The sequence below is a fragment of the Lissotriton helveticus genome, chromosome 4_1 (assembly GCF_964261635.1).
Source record: "Lissotriton helveticus chromosome 4_1, aLisHel1.1, whole genome shotgun sequence".
NCBI lineage: Eukaryota > Metazoa > Chordata > Amphibia > Caudata > Salamandridae > Lissotriton > Lissotriton helveticus.
In genome coordinates this window covers 2,047,844,553-2,047,865,625 of record NC_136063.1, presented here as the reverse complement: position 1 = coordinate 2,047,865,625, position 21,073 = coordinate 2,047,844,553, and the positions used below count along the sequence as shown (strand labels likewise).

At 41.8% G+C, this 21,073-nt stretch overlaps 1 protein-coding gene across 1 annotated transcript in view; it reads right to left on the bottom strand.

The window, feature by feature from the left end:
• The window catches only part of ATP1B4 (ATPase Na+/K+ transporting family member beta 4), a 214,260-nt gene that overhangs the window by 162,812 nt on the left and 30,375 nt on the right, over positions 1-21,073 (bottom strand). Inside the window, exon 3 of the mRNA XM_078688731.1 lies at positions 16,794-16,953. Coding sequence (XP_078544857.1) covers positions 16,794-16,953 — 160 coding nt within the window. The remainder of the gene's footprint in view (positions 1-16,793; positions 16,954-21,073) is intronic.

Sequence of the window (21,073 nt, the reverse complement as noted above, 5' to 3'; positions counted from 1 at the left end):
GCAATTAGTTATGTTGGCAAATAGACACCTGTGGCTTTATTCATATTGGGCATTCTGAATGTGCTTTTACAAGCTTACAGATCGATTTTGTGGTGATGAATCCATGTAGCGAGATACAATATATTTTTTATAACAGTTTGTCTTTTTTTACAAATGGGTAGTAGCCTATCCAACTGGAAGGTGTGATAGATAATCTGTAGATAAGCTCTTGCTGAGGGAGTTGATCCCTAGATTCAGTTTCTCTTGATAAGAGTGCTCACTTTAAAGGTGAATTAATGAAACCTTTACTAATTGAACTCAAGCTGGATCACAATTTTCACTGTAGCTATAGACCACAAGCATCATGTATAGTTGAAAGAGTCAGTGGTATTCCTAAATCAGAGTTATCCAAGGTGGGTAACTTAACATCACTGAAATAGCTAGATGCTCTACCACTGGTACTGATGAGTTTAAGAAGCATGCCTAGTAAGTGACTGGACTGTTGCCTCTTGTATTGATCATGGGCAGACCAATGCAGATACCTGGTATTCCTTCAGCTGCACTTGTGAACATTTCTGATGATCTTGTTCTGGGCTATTGCTGATGTGGTATGGTCTATCTTTCACCAGGTGAAGTTGAAAACATCTTCAGCAAGGGAAGAACTATGCAACAACTTGTAACTTAGTGATTGCATCGTGGTGAAGAAGCGCGTTTGAAATAGCTAGCTGGATCTGAATTGGAGGTAGACCCAATCAAATCGTACTTGTGATGAATACTGCTGTGAAATGTGCAGGCTTGCTAGAGCGGATCCATGTGTCTCACACAAAAAAGAGTGAAGACTGCACATTAAGTGGTGACACAAACCACTTACTCACAGAATCAAACTTAAGATTTCTACCTACATTTAGAAGAGGTGGAGCAAGGCAAATAGATCAAACTGTGCAACAAGAAGCACAAAAACAGACTCAAACTCAAGAAAATGAGAAAGTAAAAGTTAAAATTTTAAAAACCTCCAGAGCAAATCTATTCGACAACTGCGCAAATCAAGTGACAAGTGAAAATGAAGATGCAGAAGTTGTCATAAGTGAGTCTGATGATGAAAGCTGGTTCCAAAATGGAGGGAATGTGAGTGTGACAGGGAGGAAAAAATGGCAAAGCAAGATAACAGACTAGAAACAATTGGAGAAGAGACAGAAGAAGAGTCAGAACAAACAGGAATGGATCGGATTCTGAGAGAATCAGAGCAGCCAGAAGATCTACCAGAAAAAAAGTTCCAAATTAAAATTATGTAGTACGTCAATGTGCATATCTAACAAAGACTGAACCAGTACAAAGAGATGTAAACTTGAAGGATTATCAGTTTGTTTGGTTGAACCTCTTGTGGTGAAATGAAACTAGAGAAAACCAGTGAATACTTTTTGATGAAATGCTGAAATTGAACTTAGATTTTTTTAATTTTTAAAAGTGCCTACATTATGTATTTATTTAGAATCTGGTTCCTTATATTCAAAGTAGATTAATTTGTTGCCTTAGGTATGAAGTCAAAGAGAGCAGGTTTGTTATTAACTATCCTCTTGAACTGAACATGTTATTAGTGACATATTATAATTTGTAGACTTTTAAGTTTTTGATTGTTTTACCATATCTAGAAATTCGGATTTTTGTTTTTAATAAAGTTTTTATAGAAGGAATATGCCAACATTAAATAGAACCTTTGCTGAGCATCAAGAATATTTTCTACACGTTTCATAATAATATTAATTTTAATAGATATCTCAGTGAGCCTTCACATCTCAGTTCGATATGCTTCTAAATCTGAACTTGAATTGTATATTAATAATAATGCTTCTTGTGGTAACAGGTTAGATCATAGAGATTCGAAGAGTGATTTTATCTAGAACATCAATGCTAGTTTGTTAAATGACTATCTTTTCATATGAAATGTAAGACACAGTTATGTATGTACAAACTTGTCAACTTCTGTTTAGGAGGGGGTGACCTACAATAATCTTCCACTTTCCTATGGATTTCAAGAGCTGGTCTTTTGGGCAATGCTTGAAGAGTCTACTACTTCATGCAAAGATAAGGTTGTTTACTTCCAGAGGCAGTACCGGATGCCAGATGTAGGTCCCTTGCTCACTTTGCTACCTGATTCAAGCTAGCATGGCTGATGAGGGATGTTACCCTGAAACCGGTCCCAGGATCTTGTTTCCAGTTCAGGGAAGACCTGACTTGGACTGTTCCCATGAGGCACAGGGTGAAGACTGATTTGCATATAGCTGGGTCTGAACTTAGGTGACGAAGTGAGCTAAATAACAATGATGGATCAACCCAGATCTGTGACTGGGGGTGAGTGTCTGAAAAGTTTCAGCACTTCATCAATCATCTCCTTGTGTCTGCTCCAGAAAATAACCTAGCAGGAAGGAGAAAAACTGGAAATGAGAAAAACCTTCCTGCTGACCAAACCAAGCCCCAAAAAGACGAGCATGAATAATAACAGGAACTGGAGAGGCATGGAGTCCAGTGGAATCCAGAGATTGGGTAATTATACAGGAACAACTGCAATGCAACTAGACTACACTATGAAACTCCTTTTATACAGAAAACAACAGGAAGTGACCTATTCAAATGATGGTGTCGACTACCTCTGTTTGGAAAGAAAAAAGAACGAAATTAAAAATATTTAACATAAAAATAATTCCTTTTGTGAAAAATATGCATGAAAAACAACATACGTTCATGATGCTAGATTAAATATACGTTTTTCCTGCATTAGGCGTATGCGAGGAGCCAACATGCAGGAAGTCGCCCCACAATTCACGGCGCTTTCGGGAAACCCGACACATGCAGGAAAATGAAGATCGCGCTGGGAAGGACCAGATGAAAGGATCCTGTGATGTGAGACCACACTGAGAATCTGCTGCAGCATAGCCCATAAGCAAAAAAAAAGGTAAGGAAAAACTCCTTACACCCTACCTTCTCTTAAGAGTTCCAGGTTTATGGGCATCTTTAAGAATAATTGTGTGACCAATCGGGAAACATAACCATGATCTGCAGGTTTTCAGCAATGGTTGAAGGGATTATATTCTTTTCAGTCAATCATATACTGTCGTTTTCCCCAAAAATATCAGTCACAAATGTCTTGAACTTCATTCTTCCATTGATCATCAAGTACAGTAGGAGGTCTTTCAACAGTACACCATTTACTACATAGAAAAAGTTTTAATTGGGAAATATGGAAAGAAGGATGAATCTTCCAAGAGGAAGGAAGCTTTAACTGTACTGTCACCGGATTTATTATCTTAGCTATTTAAAAGCAACCATAATGACTCAAAACATTTACACCTGCTAAACCTTGCCAGTCCTCTGGTTGTAAACTATATATCGCCGCCTGACCCCCGGGTTGTGGGCCTACAGGCTGTGTACAGTGGAGACTGCAGAAGGTAGGATAGAGGATCTGGGTTGTAATGTGTAAGTGGCGATAATATTGTGCTATATGTCTTGCAATAAAAATTATATATAAAAAAAAAAATAATAATGACTCAAAACATTGTGACCAACAGTTAGACAGTGGTAAAGTTTTAGAAGATAACCAGACCTTATCACCTACTTTGTAGATTTGATCTGGTAATCTGTCGGTTGGCCTGAGATCTCTGGCTGTTTATAGCAATATGTACATTTTGAAGTAGTTTCCTTGAACCCTTTTTAGTCTTTCTAAACAATCTTGGACTACAGAAATAGAATCTTCTGTTTCGGTTAGGATGGGATAAGTTCTTAGGTGGAATCCCCTTAAAGCAAAAACAGGGGAGAATCTGGTAGAGTTATAAATCAAATTATTATATGCAAACTCCTGTGCTGACAAGTGTAACATTTTAAAAGCTCTTCAAGAATTGTATTCAGCCCTACCATTTGATCATTAGATGGAGGATGAAAACCAGAAGTTAAGGTTTTTTGAAACACTAGTTTCTTACTCAGAGACCTCCAAAACTCAGAGATATATTGAGGTCCTTGATTATATCTTCTTTAAATTAGTCTTTTAATTCCTTTCAAAAAAGGGTACAGTCAATCCAGCCAGTTTCTCAGGCCAAGCCCTTGAACTTAGAAATATATACGAATGGAGGTCCATAGAACCTTGAGAAAGGTGCAAAATTTCTTCTTGAGCAGACACTTTGTGATCTTAATGATGAAATACCTTTTTAAATTCAGCAAGGAAGGTCGAAAATGATCCAGGAGGGAATCAGCAGCCGAAACCAGAAGCATAGCACAGGCCAGTTTATTTCCCACCGTGTTACTTACAATAAACCCCACTTTGGACCTGTCTGAAGCATAAATGTGACGAATAAAGGTGAAGTGAACCAGGGAAGTATCTAGAAAGGCCTTTAATTTCTTTGGATTACCATTGAATTTCATCTCCGCTAGTCAAGCCAGGGGAAGATCAAAAGAACCATGTTGCTAGAGGCTGGTGAAGTGAAACATTCTCCAAGGTCAGGTCCTAGACCTAAAGTGTAAGGTTGTATCCAGCAACCAATAATTCTTGTACATGGGGCATTTCAAGAGCTTTCAGTGTTTGTCATCATAAGTGTTTAGGAAAATCAGTTGCCAATCTTTTTTTAAATATTAGAGACTTTGGAGGCACGTTCTGTGGCTTTGATTATCTTCTCCTTGCTCCCATCACAAAGTTAGGAGCATTAACTGCTATTTGTAGTTACCCACTCACCATTTGGTACGTCATCATCTTAATTGCAGACGATAGTTACAGGGTGCTGTATAGGAAGCTGACACACTGGTTGACATGATTTTATTAAATCGGATTCCTCCTCAGCCATAACCCCCTTAAGGATTCAAACCACATTGACATTCACCTTAACCTTAACTTGGGGAATGCTCTTATTTGGGTTGGTGGTGATACGTAGAGTTTGGACTGAGTTTTTATTTCAACAGGTAATGCAGAGCTGGCTACTTGGCACCCTGAATTCCTACATTGTAGATTTACTGCATTTCAAGGATGGAGGGCCCGATGACTTAAAGTGTGTGCTTAATTTGGAGAAGAATATGTGTTGTGGTACAGTTTATTCTCAGATGTCCAGTGTGGTCGTTGCCGAACCTCAGGATTGCCTGCAAACCAAGTGTGAGTAGTCTGTGTGTATCACATCATTCCCTTTTGAGTCACCAACATACTCTCCTTGCCCAATTATCTCACTGTTTAAAGTTCTTTTCCTCCCTGCCTTTTCCATTTGTTACTGTTTTTCTGTCTACCTTCCTCCTTCTTTCCCCCATCTTCATGTAGGCCAGGCAGGCCTTTTATTCCACCAGGCATTTACCTGGTGGTGTGGAGCCCTAGTACTCTGATTTTGAAAGCCCAGGGCTTCTCCTGGTGCCTCTGTCACTTTCCCCAGCTCCCTGGAGTTAACTGCAGCAGGCCTAGGAAAGCTTTGAGAGAGAGAGAAAGAGAGTAGTAGTGGAAAGACGGTAGAGAGAAAGTGATCAGCGATTAAGAGAGAGAGGAGCAAAAGAGAGTATGGAAAGATGGAAAGTGAGACATTGCACAAGGAGACGAAGGTAGAAGGGATGGTTTGAGCATTTTTGCCAGGGCTGCTTTGGTTCCTTAGTCCATCCCTGGCAATCATTATCCTCCTTTCAACCTCCCTAGACTCACAATCTCTGTTCAGATCGATGCAAGCTCCCTGGAGTGTCTTTTCAAGTTTTTCAGTGTCTTTATGGCCATTTACAATCGACTATCTTGTTGTTTCTGCGTCCCCACGTGTTCATTCCCCCTAATGTACTTCATACTTCCCTGCTCCCAGGCATATGACAGTCTCTTCAACCGATGAAAGTGTGCGATGGTGTGTCCGTCAAGGTACTAGACACTGGTAACGCAAGATTGTTCTGTATGCGTTTTCCCACAGTGCCTCGCGTTAGACGATTTATTAAGATAAAAATTGGAAAACTACAACATTCCCTTTAACCCCTTGGCTGCGGCGGTAATTCCGCCGCAGCACTAGGGGTGAAGGGGGCAGCGCGACGCTCCCTTGCTCGTGACGGAACCGCTCCGTCACGAGCCTCGGGCGCGCTGTGCTGATGACGGAGCGATTCCGTCACGGCCTCGCCCGCTCAATAGAACTCGCAGCGCAGGTGCGAAATCAGCGCCGCGCAGGAGCGCCGAGCGGGCCGTGACAGAACCGCTCCATCATCAGCACAGCGCAACCGAGGCTGGTGACGGAGCGGTTCCGTCACCAGCATGGGAGGGGTTAAATAGCATAATCATGCAGCAAAATTCAAAAACAACTTACCTAGTAATGTGTTGTTCTGAAGATGTGCCAAAGCTGCTCTGTTTTGGTAAAATGTTACTAACTTGAAAATACCTCATATTTATATCTAGGCAACTCAGCATGTAGTCCTCTAGAGGAAACAGATTCCTTGCCCATGGGGCCACTAATGCACAGCATGGCATTTCCAAAAAGGTTTTCACCACCTTCAATTTGCAACTCGATGTTCCTTTGCCACATCATTCATGATATTGTAGATTCCCCTAATTGGCTATAATTATTACAATTTAATAATGCATTGCTCATTCCTCACTACTGCATTTGTGGTGAAAACTCTGTTGGCCCTGAAATGAAATGAACATTTGTAGAGCGCATCGCATACCTGGAGGTGTGTAGATGCTGATCTCGGAGGAGGTTAAACTGCTGGTAGAGGATGAAAGAGGGTAGGAATTATTGACAGAAAAAGCCAGGTTTTGTTGGCTTTTCTGAAAGCTAACAGATTAGTTTTCCTTTTCAATTCTAAGGGGAGAGAGTTCCAGAATCTGATTGTGCCCACAATTAATCTTCTTTCGCCCCAGCAAGTTTTTTTTAATTTAGGCACTAAGAGATTGTGGGGCATATTATCAAGGAGGTTTATCTCCGCTTTTTTGGCTTTAAAAGCCAAGAAAGCGGAGATAAAATTATCTCCCTATTACCTAGCTGTCGCTAACACCAGTTAGCGACAGCTAGTAGGAGATAGCGACCATCTTGGGCCCTACTTTGCATGTCAGTGATATTAATCACTAATGACATGCAAAGTGGGCGTGCCAAGATGTTAGCGACTGGAAACAGTCGCTAACATCGCTATCTCCTATTACCAACTTTTGGAGATATTCACGCTAAGCGCGAATATCTCCAAAAGCTAACACCTGCCCTGAGCAGTTCTTAGCCATGTTATCCAATGGGAGGTGGATAACATGGCTAAGAGCATTAGCTCGGTAATGCATGAATATCGCTGACTTTTCAGCGATATTCATGCATTGCGGTCGTTTTTTATCGCATTTGCGATAAACCTTGGTAATACCAAGGTTTATCTGCGATAAAAATCGCCGCAGCTCAGCGGTAAATTTTTGTCTCTAACCAAGCAATAGCGATAATTATCGCTATTGCTTGGTAATATGCCCCTGTATTCTGTGGCAGACGGGAGTGGTCTGGATGGAATACACCAATTGGAAGCTTTGCTTGAGGTAATCCGGGCCAATGCCGTAGAGTGACTTAAAGGCGATGACCAAGGCTTTGAAATCCACATGCTTCTTGACTGGAAGCCAGTGAAGGAGACTGACCACTGAAGAAACAGATTCATATTTCGGAACGCCTAAAAGCAAGTGGGCAGCTGCGTTCTGTAGAGTCTAGATTTTGGTAGGGCTCTTTTTCCTGGTGTTGACGGATAAGGCATTACAAAAGTCAACCTTAGATAGTATGAGGGCTGAAGTCACAGTTTTTTGTACGTTGGGAGGGAGGAAGGGAAAGATCTTTCTGAAGAGGTTTAAGGTGTAGAAGGTGGCAGATGTAATAGTATTATGGTGGCCCTCGAAAGAGTGTTTACTGTCAAAAACTGTACCAGGTTTTTTACCTTATTACCGGTAGTAGGAAGAGAGCCAAGTTGCTGCGGCCACCAGGTTGGAGACCAGAAGGAGAACTTTTTTCCAAGGAGTAGAACCTCTGTTTTAATGGAGTTGTGCTTCAAGCAGTTTAGAGACATCCATTTTTCAACATCAACAAGACAGTTGTGAAAGTGCGTAGCTGTGTTGGTTGGATCACTGGCCGCAGAAAGGACAATTTGGGTGTCATTGGCGTAGGACACTACAGAGAAACCGAAGGATTGGATCATATTTATTAAAAAAGGGTTGGGCTCAGTGAACACTAGGGAACACCTCAAGGTAATGTGAAAGTAGGAGAGTTAAAATCTTCCAGAGCCACAGACTGTTCTTGATCAGTTCAGTAGTATGAGTGCTTGCCCCTTAACCCCTTTGCCGTGGCCGCGATTTCGCGGCAGTGTGGCACTTCTGCAAAATGGGCGGGGCTGCGTCGGCCGTTAGCCGATGGCAGCACTAGCGAGGTAGTGCTGCTGTCGGTCAACGGCCGACGGCAGGATGCACGGAGTTAATCCCAATAGAGATGAGATGATCTAAAAGAATGTTATGATTGACCTTGTCGAAAGATGCAGAGAGGTCTAATAGGACTAGGGCAGCAGTACCTCCTTGGTCGACTGTCTGTCTAATTTGCTCTGATGCTGTGATTATAGTAAGTTTGGTACTGTGATGGCTTCTGAAGCCGAACTGGATGGGGTCACGGTGTTCGTGAATCTAAATGAAGGATATGATTTTTGCATTCCTGGATTTCTAAATGATCTTTGGATGAATTTTCTGAGGCTTCAATTATGTTGGTGTGAAAGTGGGTTTTCTCTCTGAGGATGAATTTCTTGTATATTGCTAGAGACTGCTTATAAGATCCCCTATCAGTGGACCCATAGCTGAGCCTTAATGTTCTTTACAGCCTGCAGTAGGTCTGCTTCTGGAGTTTAAGACTATCTGAGAACCACAGTTCAGGGGGCATGCTTCTGTGGTTCTTGTGATTTTTGACTGGAGCTATAAGATTGAGCGATGAATGAATCCAGTGCTCAAAAGAGTTAGTGGCCTCATCAAGGTCCTTATAAGGTAGAGGGAGGTTTTCTGCTAAAGATGATTTTGAAAATTCTGATCGAATGGTATGCCAAGGGCGAGATGGGTTTAGATGTCGTTGGCTGAGAAGGGGCGGGTGTGTCCACTTGGGATTTAAGGATGAACATGACAGCGAAGTGGTCAGACCACACTAGAGGAAGGGAAGGGAGTGTTTGAAAGAAAATGTTATTGGAAAGAATTCCGTCCAGCAGGTTGCCTGCCTTGTGGGTAGATCCGTTGGTGAGTTGCATAAGGCCCATGCCATCCATCACATCTATAAGTTGGGTGTTGTCATTATTTTGGTTATTTTCTAAGTGAAGATTGAAATCGCCCAGGATGGTGTAGTCGGAAGATTAATCTATATTGTCTAAGAGTTGACCCAGGATGTGGATGGAGGCTGGCTATGGGCTGGGGGGTCGATAGACAAGAAGACCGTTGAAATGTTTGGTAAGCTGGATTTTGTATGACAATGCTTCTAGAGCCCTAGAACTGCTGTAGCCTATAAAAATGCTTTTAAGCGGGCTGCTGTAAAGTGTGGCTAAGCCTCTGCCTCTTTTATCCAAGCAGTCTTGCCTAAAAATGGAGTACCATGCAGGAACTACAGTGGACTGTTCTGGGCTTGAGGCCGCGTCTGCCCACAACTCTGTAATAATGTAATAAAAGCAATGTCTATGGATTGAGTTTGAAGAAAATCTGCAAACACTAGTGTGTACTTAATAAGAGAGTGTTGCTCAAGTTACAATTAAAGAGCTCCATGAGTAAGATGGCTTAGGTGTGGTTGCATCCATGGAGGTAGGCACTCTGATTTTTGGGTTGAAGAGAGTGAGCCTGCAGTTTGGTCATGTGCGATTATCAGGGCCGGTGCTAGGCATGGGCAGTGTGGGCAGCTGCCTAGGGCCTCGCGCTCAGTTCAAAACAAGGGGCCTGCTTCTGTCTGAAAGGCTACACTTTCTTTGTCAGCCCACCTGCTCCTTCAGAGCCCCCCCACAACCCGATCACATTGCCAATGTTTAGCAAGGTGTATTGACCTCGCTGGTCAGGCATGTTGGCACTTCTGGGGCTGCACTTGTGGGGGGAGGGGAAAGACTAGGTAGTGACGTGACGACAGCCAAGCCAGCAATTATATCTGCTCTCAGGGACAAGGGCGGGGCAGCACCTCTGTTAAAAACCTGTGGAGAAGTCTTGTCTGCCCTTTGTGTATTCCATTTACAGGCAACAGAAGGCTCTTTTGCAGTGTGTCTCCCTACTGCGAGGCACAGGGGAGGTGGTACTTGGGCCGTTAACCAGTTCTGCGAATTCCAAGGGAGGTGGGCCTCACAGCTCTCCATCATGCTGCAAGGTCTAGATGAAGGCCCTTTTCTGAGAGCTTTGTAGCCTTTATGTAGTGCTAGGAGGCCCAGGGCAGGGGGGCTCTGTCCTTGGCCTCGCAGCGCTATACTGTTGAATCACTACATTGTATTCCCCAGAGGGACTAACATGTCTGCTTCCCAGCCCAGGTCACCAGTGTTAAACTTAGAGGGCCGTCTAGTAAATGCAGCTAAGTGCGGATAACCTGTTAGTTAAGTTTTTTTATTTTGCCAAGTCTTTGATTACTTTGCACTCAAGTTTTCTTTTGTTTTTCCTTGTAGGCACTGTTCTCAAAAGATGAGGATTATTTTATTGCAACACTACATTGTTTCTTCCTTATATGTGTTTTCTGAAATGAGGTTTTAACACATAATTGTGTAGTACACCCCATTGCACACCACTCCAATCCGCACTACTCCAATCCACCTCACCTCACAACACACAAATCCGCCCCACTTAATCCAATCCACCCCAGACCAATCCAAACACCTCCACACCACCACACTCTAATCCCCCCACCCCAGTCCAGTCTGCTTACTCCAATTTAACCCACTCCGATCCAAAATAATTTGTCCTACTCCAATCTGCCCCACTCCATCTAAAACAATCTGCTCCGCTCTATTCAGCCACACTCCTATGTGCCCCACTCCAATCTGCCCCATTCCATTCTCCTCACCCTAGTCCACCCACTTCATCCTAATTCACCCCACTCCAGTCCACCTGAATCCAATCCAATCCACCCCACACCAATCCAATCCACCCCAATCCAATCTATCCCACTCCAATCCACCTCACCTCACCTCAACCAAATCCAATCCACCCCTCCCCAATCCCAAATAATCTGCCCCACTACAATGTGCCCCACCCCAATCCAAAACAATCTTCTCCATTCAATCCCAAACAATTTGCCACACTCCAATCCAAAACACTCTGCCCAACTTCAACCCAAAGCAATCTGCCCCATCCAATCCAAAACAATCTGCCCCACTTCAACCCAAAGCAATTTGCCCCATCTAATCCAAAACAATCTGCACCACTCCAATCTGCCCTACTCCACCCAAAATAATCTACCCCACTCCAATCCACCCCACTCCAATCTGCCCCACTCCAATCTTCCCCACTCCATTCTGCCTCACCCTATTCTGCCTCACTCTATTCTTCCTCACTCCAGTCCACCCAATCCCTCCTTATTCACTTCACTCCAGTGCACCACAATCCACCCCACTTGAATCCAATTAACCCCACACCAATCCAACCCACCCCTATCCAATTTACCCCACTCCAATTCAATCCACCTCACCTTACCTTACCTCACCTCAACCCAATCCAATCCACCCCTTCCCAATCCATCCCACTGAAATCCAATCCACCCCACTCTAATCCCAAAACATCTTCCCCACAACAATCTGCCCCACTCAATCCAAAACAATTTGCCCCACTCCAATCCAAAACAATCTGCCCCACTTCAACCCAAAGCAATCTACCCCACGCCAGTCCAAAACAATATGCCCCACTCCAATCAGTTCCACTCCAATCTGCCCAATTACAATCAGTTACAATCCAAAACAATCTCCCCCACTCCAATCTGCACCACTCTATTCTGCCCCCACTCCAATCCAAAACAATTCACCCCACTCCAAAACACCCCAATCCAATCCAACCCACCCCAATCCAATCCACCCCGAACCAATCTAATACATCCTTCTTTAATTCACCCTCCTCCAATCTACCTCAATCCAATCCATCTCACTCCATTAAAATCAACCCCACTCCAATCAAATTAATCCACATCACTCCACCCCAATCTACTCCAATCCAATTCACCCACTACCTCATTCCACTCCAACCCATTCCACCTGATTCCACCCCATTCCACTCTACGGCGCCCCACTTTACTACTCTGCACTCTATAACCCTCTCTGCCACTGAACCACTGAACTCTACTCCCCTCTACTCAACTGTATGACACTCTACTTCCCCAACTCCACTGAACAACACTCTACTCCAACAAATCCAGTCTATGACACTCTACTCCTACCACTCCCCTTAAGGCCACTCCATGCCACTAACTTTTAACCATGCTGAAGAGTAGCCACACTGGTGTACAACACAGAAAATATACATTGCCAAAACCAATAGTTCTTATAGGCGATACCTATTGACTTTGCCAATGCTTGGTAACGGTGATGTTATTCTGAGCCTTTGCCTAGAATATTTAGCATGTCAAGATGAACATAACTCATGGATATTAACGCAGTGGTGAAACAAACCATACCTATGTGGTGGTGTGTCAAAGGTATTTTTAGCTGTCTTTTGAATTATCACTTACATAGAATAGGGTTTAATTCCACTTTTTCTAAGTAGTTACTATTATACTATGTAATAACGCTCATATAATGGACCCAGGAGGGACGATTGTGCCTTGCATAGATTCAAACTCCTGATTTGCACTTGTACAGCCAGGATGCAACTCCCAAAACTATTCTGCTATCAACCGTGAACAAACTGAGGCCTTTGCTTGCCTCCTCCCCAGGCTTTGTTTATTTAAAGATTTGCTATCCAATCCTAGGCCCCAATTATAAGTGACCACACCACACGTAAAGGCTATAGGCCTTGCATGTATTTGGCCTTGTGTGTTGCATGTACTGAGCACAAACCCACTTTACAGAGAGATCAGAAGTACGATGGATATTGTGCAAGGGCTTCCCATTAGCCTCACGTGTAAAGGTGCAGCCATAGGGAGGAAATTATGCTCACTAACTCATTCCTTAAACCCCATCTACAGACTTTCGTTTTGGTACATTGGCAAGATGGCAGCCATTTGGAGCTTTCATTTTCAAGGGGTTATCCCTGATAAAAGTGATTTGTAGTGTTGTGAAAAGTAGACATTAATGTTACCCAGATTAAGGATACGTTAATCTTAGGTTGGACAGCATGTTAATATGCCAGGCAGCAATGGCTTTCAATGAGTAAAAAGATGCCACAATTGCAAGATTGGTAATTGGTGACATAAGTTGCAGCTATGCACTATTTATTTATTTAGAAGCAGAGATAACTCCTAATGCTCAAACAATTCACCTGATGAAGAAGGAAGGAAGTCGAAGAGAAATCAAGGCTGGCAACCTCAGCAGAAACAAAAAAACTTTAAAGCATCCAAATTCCATGTACTTCTACTGGCACAAAGGAAGCCAAAATTTTGAGCAGGAGTTCACACAACAAGCCTCTCTCAAACTGTAGAAGGCTATCAAAAGCAGGCAATCACCAGTCGGACTGGCCTTTTTCGGTTTGTGGTTCAGACCCCAGACACACTGGCACCCTGCACATGGAAGGGTCGATGACAAAGCGCTTGGTATGTTCTGCCCTGACAGCAGAGGAGATAATTGGGCTGCCTTGTGTTGCCTTGCTGACATCACCCCTCTATGCAAGCCCAATATTTTACTTGGATCCCCGGGACCCTTGTTGGTTCTAGCTAATACGAGGAAACATCCTCATGACCTTCAAGAATTTTCTCCCAGAAATGTTTCCCTTCATTATAAGTATTGAATGACATTTCAGGATAAAAAAGACACAATGTGAAGAAATGGGACCCAGCTTCTATTTTTTTTGTCTATGAGAGCATCGTGGCCCAGAAGTGTAGTTCTCACTTTTTTCAATCTTGGCACTGGTCTCCTCTGATCCAACAAGAGTATGCAGTTCCTTTTAAAAATTGTAGAATAAGTGTGTATTGACACAGTTTATCAATGGGGTAATATGGTCCAATAGGAGCAAGTACCGACACACACCCTTATGGGTGTCATGCTTCATTATCAGGCAAGCTACTTGTCGGGCCGGCACTGCAGTGCCCAACGGGCACTCCCAAGTGGGCACTTTACGGGAGAGCTTTTTATAGAACTGTTGGATCATTATATATAGTAAGGAGCTTATATGCTGGACCTAACAAATCCTGGTCCCCCCCTATTTGATATAACTGCTCTTAAACCTGAGAGCCTTGTGAAAAACACTTTTTGTGTGTCTTCACAAGTTAACTTTATTTTTGCTCTTCTGTGTTTTGAGGAATATCCTGATCAGCTCAGAAGATCACCACCTCCTAATCATTGAAGGCGAAGGTAAATATTACACAAATAATGGTGCCTTGTATTATTTCCCTGTTTGTTATGAGTGAGCTTTCTGATGACCCGTTATATGTATATTTTTGTAATAGGATGTAGGCGAAACAGGGCAAATTCTACCAATAACTTCCAGATGTGTACAGCCATGATATTAAGATGGCAATTTCTTTGTTTTCATATTCATAGCCCTACCCCCATTTTTCTTAAGTTGGATGACCACATAAAGTTGGAAATATATACAACAATAGAACTATCTTTTTGGGGCGATTGAGGGATTTTCATCCACATCCTGCCATTCTGCCACTACCACTTCCAACAGTTCTCACACCAGATGGAAAACCTTAGCATGAAAAAACCCTCAAATCTGCAGCATACCTTTACTTTAAACACACAGGACCAAACTTTACGTAATGAATCAATACCAGGGAGCCACCCAACGAGAATAATCTAGAACTTGGAAGTTACTCTATTTATGTCTCATTGGAATTGCATTTTTATGTACTTATCAATTTACTTATCTCCTTATTATCAGATTGCAATGTTTGCTTTTATCTGCTTTTTATAAGAAATGTATATTACCTCACTTGGCTTCCATCGCCTGTGAAGAGAATATATTCATTCTATATCCTAAATCTGAAACCTATTTCACTACAGAACTCTTCTGCCCTGTTTTTTTTGTTCTGTTCTGTGATTTATGAAGCTCTCAAATAAGAATGCAAAAAGTCTATGTATCTTAATTCAACTTCATCTTGAGATACCCTGTTGCATAATTTTTACCAGTGATGCCATTCAATTTATTTTCTGCAATGCTCTCAAATTATTACGATGCACTAATATGGCAACAATCAGTTAACTTGGAGTAAGAATAGCCATCTTTGTGAGATCTGCGTCTAGCTTTTCAATCCAATGTGACCAATGTAAGCCACTTAATACAGTTTTAAAATAGATGGACGTGTTTCATTTGGATAATCTTTTAATCCATGTTACTGATATCAACACTAGGGGGCATATGTACAAGCCTCTATCGTCTCCACAACGTCACTTTCAGTGACGTTCTGATGGCAATAGGGGCCTCGCCTTATTTACAAGGCAGCGTTAAGCCACTTAATGTGGTTTAACACTGCCTTGTAAATAAGAAACCCTTTCATGCAGTATTTAGTGTGAAAGGGGAAGGCAATGGGTGTTGCTGTGGGCATTCCACCACAACACCCATTGATTTTGACACCGCCCCCATTGACAAGGGCAGCTTAAATAAGAGGCAGCGTCAAAATTAAGACCAGGGAAAACCTGGTCTTAAACAGGCGAAACAAGGAGAAATGCTATATTTCTCCTCGTTTTTGCTGTTTCCATGTGTGTTGCCTTGTTTGTTGCACATAGAAACAGCAAATTGCCTATGATAGTTTATGTGCAGGAAGGTCGCCCTTCCTGCACATAAATAATCATTTAAAGAAAAATTTGGTTTTGCAACTTTAATGTTTGCTGCATTAAACAGCACACATAGAAGTTACAAAATGGCATTTCAAGATTCCCTTCAATGGTGCAAGGGTACCTGCATTGGCGTTAGGCAGCTTAATTTAGAGCCAGCGCAGGGGGAAACGCGCAGGGCTGCACCATATTGTTGTAAATATGGTGCAGCCCTGCTTTTTCAGAATGGAGAAGCGTGCCGTTAGCAAGGTTTGCTTAACGCCACGCTTCTCCATTCTGTTGTACATATGCCCCTAGGTCTCTTCAGCAATGACAAAGATGATCAACAGTCCTGTGATGTTGGTTTCCTATGATGTCAATTCTTGTGATGTCACATTCAAATTAGAGCCAGGGCCCCATCAGTCCTAGGACCGGCCCTGGAGATTATCAATGATGCTTGCAGAACAGGGTGTGGGGCCGAGGCAGCGTTTACCTCAGGAGTTCAGACTTGACAACTGACGAACGCACTGCGGCAGTCAATTTCAAGGCCAGCATCAGTGGAGGGATGTGCTTGGGGCATGGTGACAGAGCACTTACGGCGCTGCTAAAAACAGTGAAGGTAAATTCAAAACAAACCTTGCATACAGACACTTACCGGCAAAATAAATCAAACTAATCATGTTAAAATAGTAAAGCATAAACATAAAATAAGCAACAATGGAATCAAAAACCCTTCAAAATGGTGCTGCTAACAGGAAAGTGGAGCCAGGCAACCCCAGAACTGCACTGTAATGTGTGTACAAGGGAAATAAAAGAGCCCTTTGCAGTTACCTACAGCGAGGCACTTTTATTAGCTGAATACAATTTTGCCTCCTGCAAATTATCAGAGATCTGTGAACTTGAACATGAGAACAGATTTGCAGCAAATAGATGCACCAGTGATAGGGAATGCAGAAACCGTGCCTAATTGGCATCTAGGACAGGCTTACCCCAACTACGAGCCGTCCGCCCCATGAATTCTCTCGTTTCGGGGTTCCATATGAAGTGTTTTGCTTCTAACATCCACTCTCCCCATGTTTTCTTGGATTCCTTCTTCTGATGGTCACCCTTGCCGTCAACAGACTGCTGGCTGCCTCCAACCTTGTTTTCCTGGAAGGGTTGGAAAAGAAGTCATTTTCTATAGCTCTTACTTGGCACCAGTAGCATTCAACCTGTTGTTATCACCGGTTGTAATGAAAATCTTTTAAAAAGACCACTGATCTGTAATTCAATTAGGGATTTCTAGTTTTGTGGTCACTGATAAATCTACTTCATACTGCACGAGCTAAACAATTTATAGATGTCAGTAAGAAAGTATTGGCAAAGCAAATAGGTCTGCAGTTGGCCACAGGTCTTTTGCCTTTGTTAATGCTTGTTTTGTTTTGTCATGATTTTTGCAATTCTTGATTGTTAAGGCAGCTGCCTGCCCTTCAGCAATCTAAAAAAAAACATAAGAACAACAATATCAATATTAAAATAGCACAATATGTACCCCCACAAAGTTCCAGCACAGCATGTTGGTTATCCATGTCCATGCCGTACTGGAACTTTTTTGCTGTTCCATTGCGGTGCCTGGAAAACAGGCACCGCCATCGGAACAGCAAAGAACCACGGGGAACATCCTTTACAACAAATCTTTTACAACACGGTACTGTTACCACGCAACTATTACAACGAAAGTCGTTACAACGACTTGCGCTGGGGGGCGCTCCAGGATAGTAAATAATTTAATTTACTATCCAACTCCTTCCCTTCTATCCACGGGGACTGGAGTTGGAATAGTAAATTAAAAAATGTACTATCCAGCGCCCCCCAACGCAAGTCGTTGTAACGACTTGCGTTGTAAAAGTTGCGTGGTAACGGTACGCGTTGAAAAAGTACGCGTTGTACCGTCATACATCCAAGAACCACCGACTGTATTATGTGCATTTCCAACTCGTAATACGGTCAGCAGTCTTTGGGCTCCACTGCGCCAAACTCGTAATCAGGCCCTTAGTTACTAACACATTTCACAAACAAGCCTTGAAAAAGTCTCAGGCCTGTGCACCAAGTAAGTGGCAAAACAAGTATTGGCTGTCAAACTTGAAGAATAACATTTCGAACATCAAAATAAAGCTTTTTCAACAAGAAAAGTCCTCATACTTTAATTATTTGTGACTGCAATAATGAATCATATTACAGCCACTGGTTTATGAATTCCAGGTGTTTGCATCCTGCGTGTGTATGTTCATGAATCACTGAGATAGAGTGCCCTACCCATGTATCAATAGCAATGCATAATACACCAACTGGACAATCCTATTTGTGGGTGCACAGGACATTGGGGCCCTTCATTTATATATGTATAGGTTTATATAGCACTAGCTAAACCCGAGGGTATCAGAGCGCTTTACATATAATGTGAGCATCACGTTTTCTGTTTAAAACAAGGTCCTGGTTGACCTGCTCATTCCACATACAATACATGTGTTCTGATAAAAATCTATCCTCGACACCTTAACAACCTGATGACATAATCCAAATAACTACATAAAGTTTGGGACCCCCTCTGTGAATTCTTCTATGACCAGGGAAAAGGGAGGACTTTTTTATGAGCAAATATAACACGATCAATAGGTTGGATGAAACTGGTAATATTACCATATGTGGGGTTGGGATCTGGAAGAGATCAAGATATAAAATCCGAAAGTCGATCAATAACACTCGCTAAATATTTTTCTGACCCTGTTCCAACATGGCGCCGAATATTTTACCGGAAACTAAGATAATCACTTCCGGAGCATGTAGACAACGGATATGCCTTGGCGGGAAGCTGTAGACATTACTCAACATTATTTAAGTCCTAACCACAACTAGTAACAAGAGCGCAGGCCTTGTGAGGGGAGAGCGAGCCGGCGTAGCATATATACAAGACATCGCACTAGAATCGGGTAAGTGCGGCGAGCTTGAATGTCAGTCGAAAATCAATGCCACGTAATACTCGGTAAACCTTGAGCCGTTCTTTTAAAATTAGGGGTTGGCAGTCTCAATGCCTTGTAAAGTGGAAGGGTTATTGCACTGTTATACTACTATGTGAAGCGCCGTATTTGAAACATGCCATGTGAGGCGCCGTGGTTGACACACACTATATTTTGGTATGTCTATAATTAAGTCAAACGAGGCAAAGCTATCACATTAAGGTCTCGAAAAACATTGACTGTATATACCGATTAGAAACCCTCGACATGCCTGTAATTTTATAATACCGCACGTACTGACATCTGTGTTGCTAATGTTGGCTAGATATAAAGAGGACTAAAATACAAAGCTTATAAGTCTTTTTTTATAAAAGGGGAAGAATGATCATAATGCTTATGCGTAATATCCTAAAAGAGCAACATAGGAAAAAAACACGAGAACGGCGAAAAAATAATCTTGGTTTCTTAATCTCAGATATTGCAAGACACCAGAGAGCGATGCAGAGAGAAGAAAGTCTGATCGGACGATAGACATAGTATACGAAAAACCGAGGCCAACCTCGCTAGAAAGTTCTTTAAGGTTGGTCATCTGTATTGATCAAATTTAGTATCCTCTACAAACCCCAGGAAAAAAGGAAACAAAGAAACCGAATGTTTATTATTGCTTTGCAGGACAAATATAAAAATAAAAGACATCCTAACCTGCATCTCCCCGCACAAAGGAAAGAACAGCCCCCCCCTTTACAACATAAAAGACAGGAGTGTTGCGGTAAGACTCTACCTATACTGTCCCTTACACCTAAAAACGTCTAAGAAGGAGGGATATAATTGTATAATCTTCCTCTTTGTAGAATAACTGCTAGAAGAATCTGCAAGAAATACAATTGAACGAGAAGTAATCCCACAAAGGTTTACCAATGAAAGATTAATGGTAAGAAATATCCACCTCCTCCATACACAGAATGTATACGGACGAGGAATTAAGGAACAGGCTCGTGATATGTATACTTCTTGTTTAGGTGGGATAGATGGATTCCTAATTAAGACTGCCGCCATAAATACGAAAAAACCATATATTGATCTACTTTCACGTTGTCGAAGGTGAGAATATGTTATATAGATATATGAAAAACGCATAGTTTAGAAACTAGTATAAATATGTGCAATAGTTAATATTAAAAGAACTAGGATCGTAGCAAACATGATCAGCCAGCACTCCATGAGGGCTCCGTGAGATTTAACAGGAGGTGACAGTGATATAGGATCAATTCTCGTTTTCTGTCTGGGCAAATTTTTGGCTCAAACTTTAAACAAACAGAGATGTATTTGTGTGGTACAATTCTCTTGTGGTGCAGTTTGAGGTCTCTAAGCTAATGTCTAAATGTCCGATACTATCAATAATAAAGAATATGAGATAAGAGATATATCCTTTAATGTTCATTTAGTTACAGGTAAATTACAATGTATATATTTTCTTAATTTTCAGATAAGCTGCTCATATGTGAGGATGAAAGAATAAAGCCATTTCTAAGCTGGTCCTGAGGAAGGTGGTCCAAATCCACCGAAACGCGCGTAGACCTGGCGTTAGAAAACATATGAGATCTGTGTTACCTCCAACTTAGAGATTGTTTTTCTTGTTAGAATGTGGAATGGTATGTATGTGAGTTGGTTAGTATGTGCAATAGGGTAAATGTTGTTTTTCTTCACTCACTTCTTAGAACAAATATCATATTGTGAAAAAATTATATGTATTATGATATTTCATTCCTGTACCTTCAGAAATTGCTTGGATCACTATAAATGTTAATGAATTTATGATTAATATGAAAAAAGATTTAAAATCAGAAAAAATTGTTTTAAATAATTTTGATAAAAACTCACTCTATATTTAAAAAAAGGAATAAAAGATACTTAATGAAAAGAAATACATTGTTGTCCCTGTACTAAATGAAAGGTTTATTGTGAAATTTTGAGAGCAAAGCCAAAATAAGAAATTATGATCTGACCATGGGGGAATTTTGCTATATTTGCTCATAAAAAAGTCCTCTCTTTTCCCTGGTCATAGAAGCATTCACAGAGGGGGTCCCAAACTTTATGTTATTACATTCACAGTTATTTAACTGTGGGATATTCTATTACAACCAAGATTGAAATTAGTTTCCTTCCTGGGTATTATTGACATCGCTGTGGGACATCATTGCGCCGGGGGAGTGATACCACAGAAATTGAGCCTCTCAATTAGAAATTGATCTAGATTTGCTGATCTGAATAAG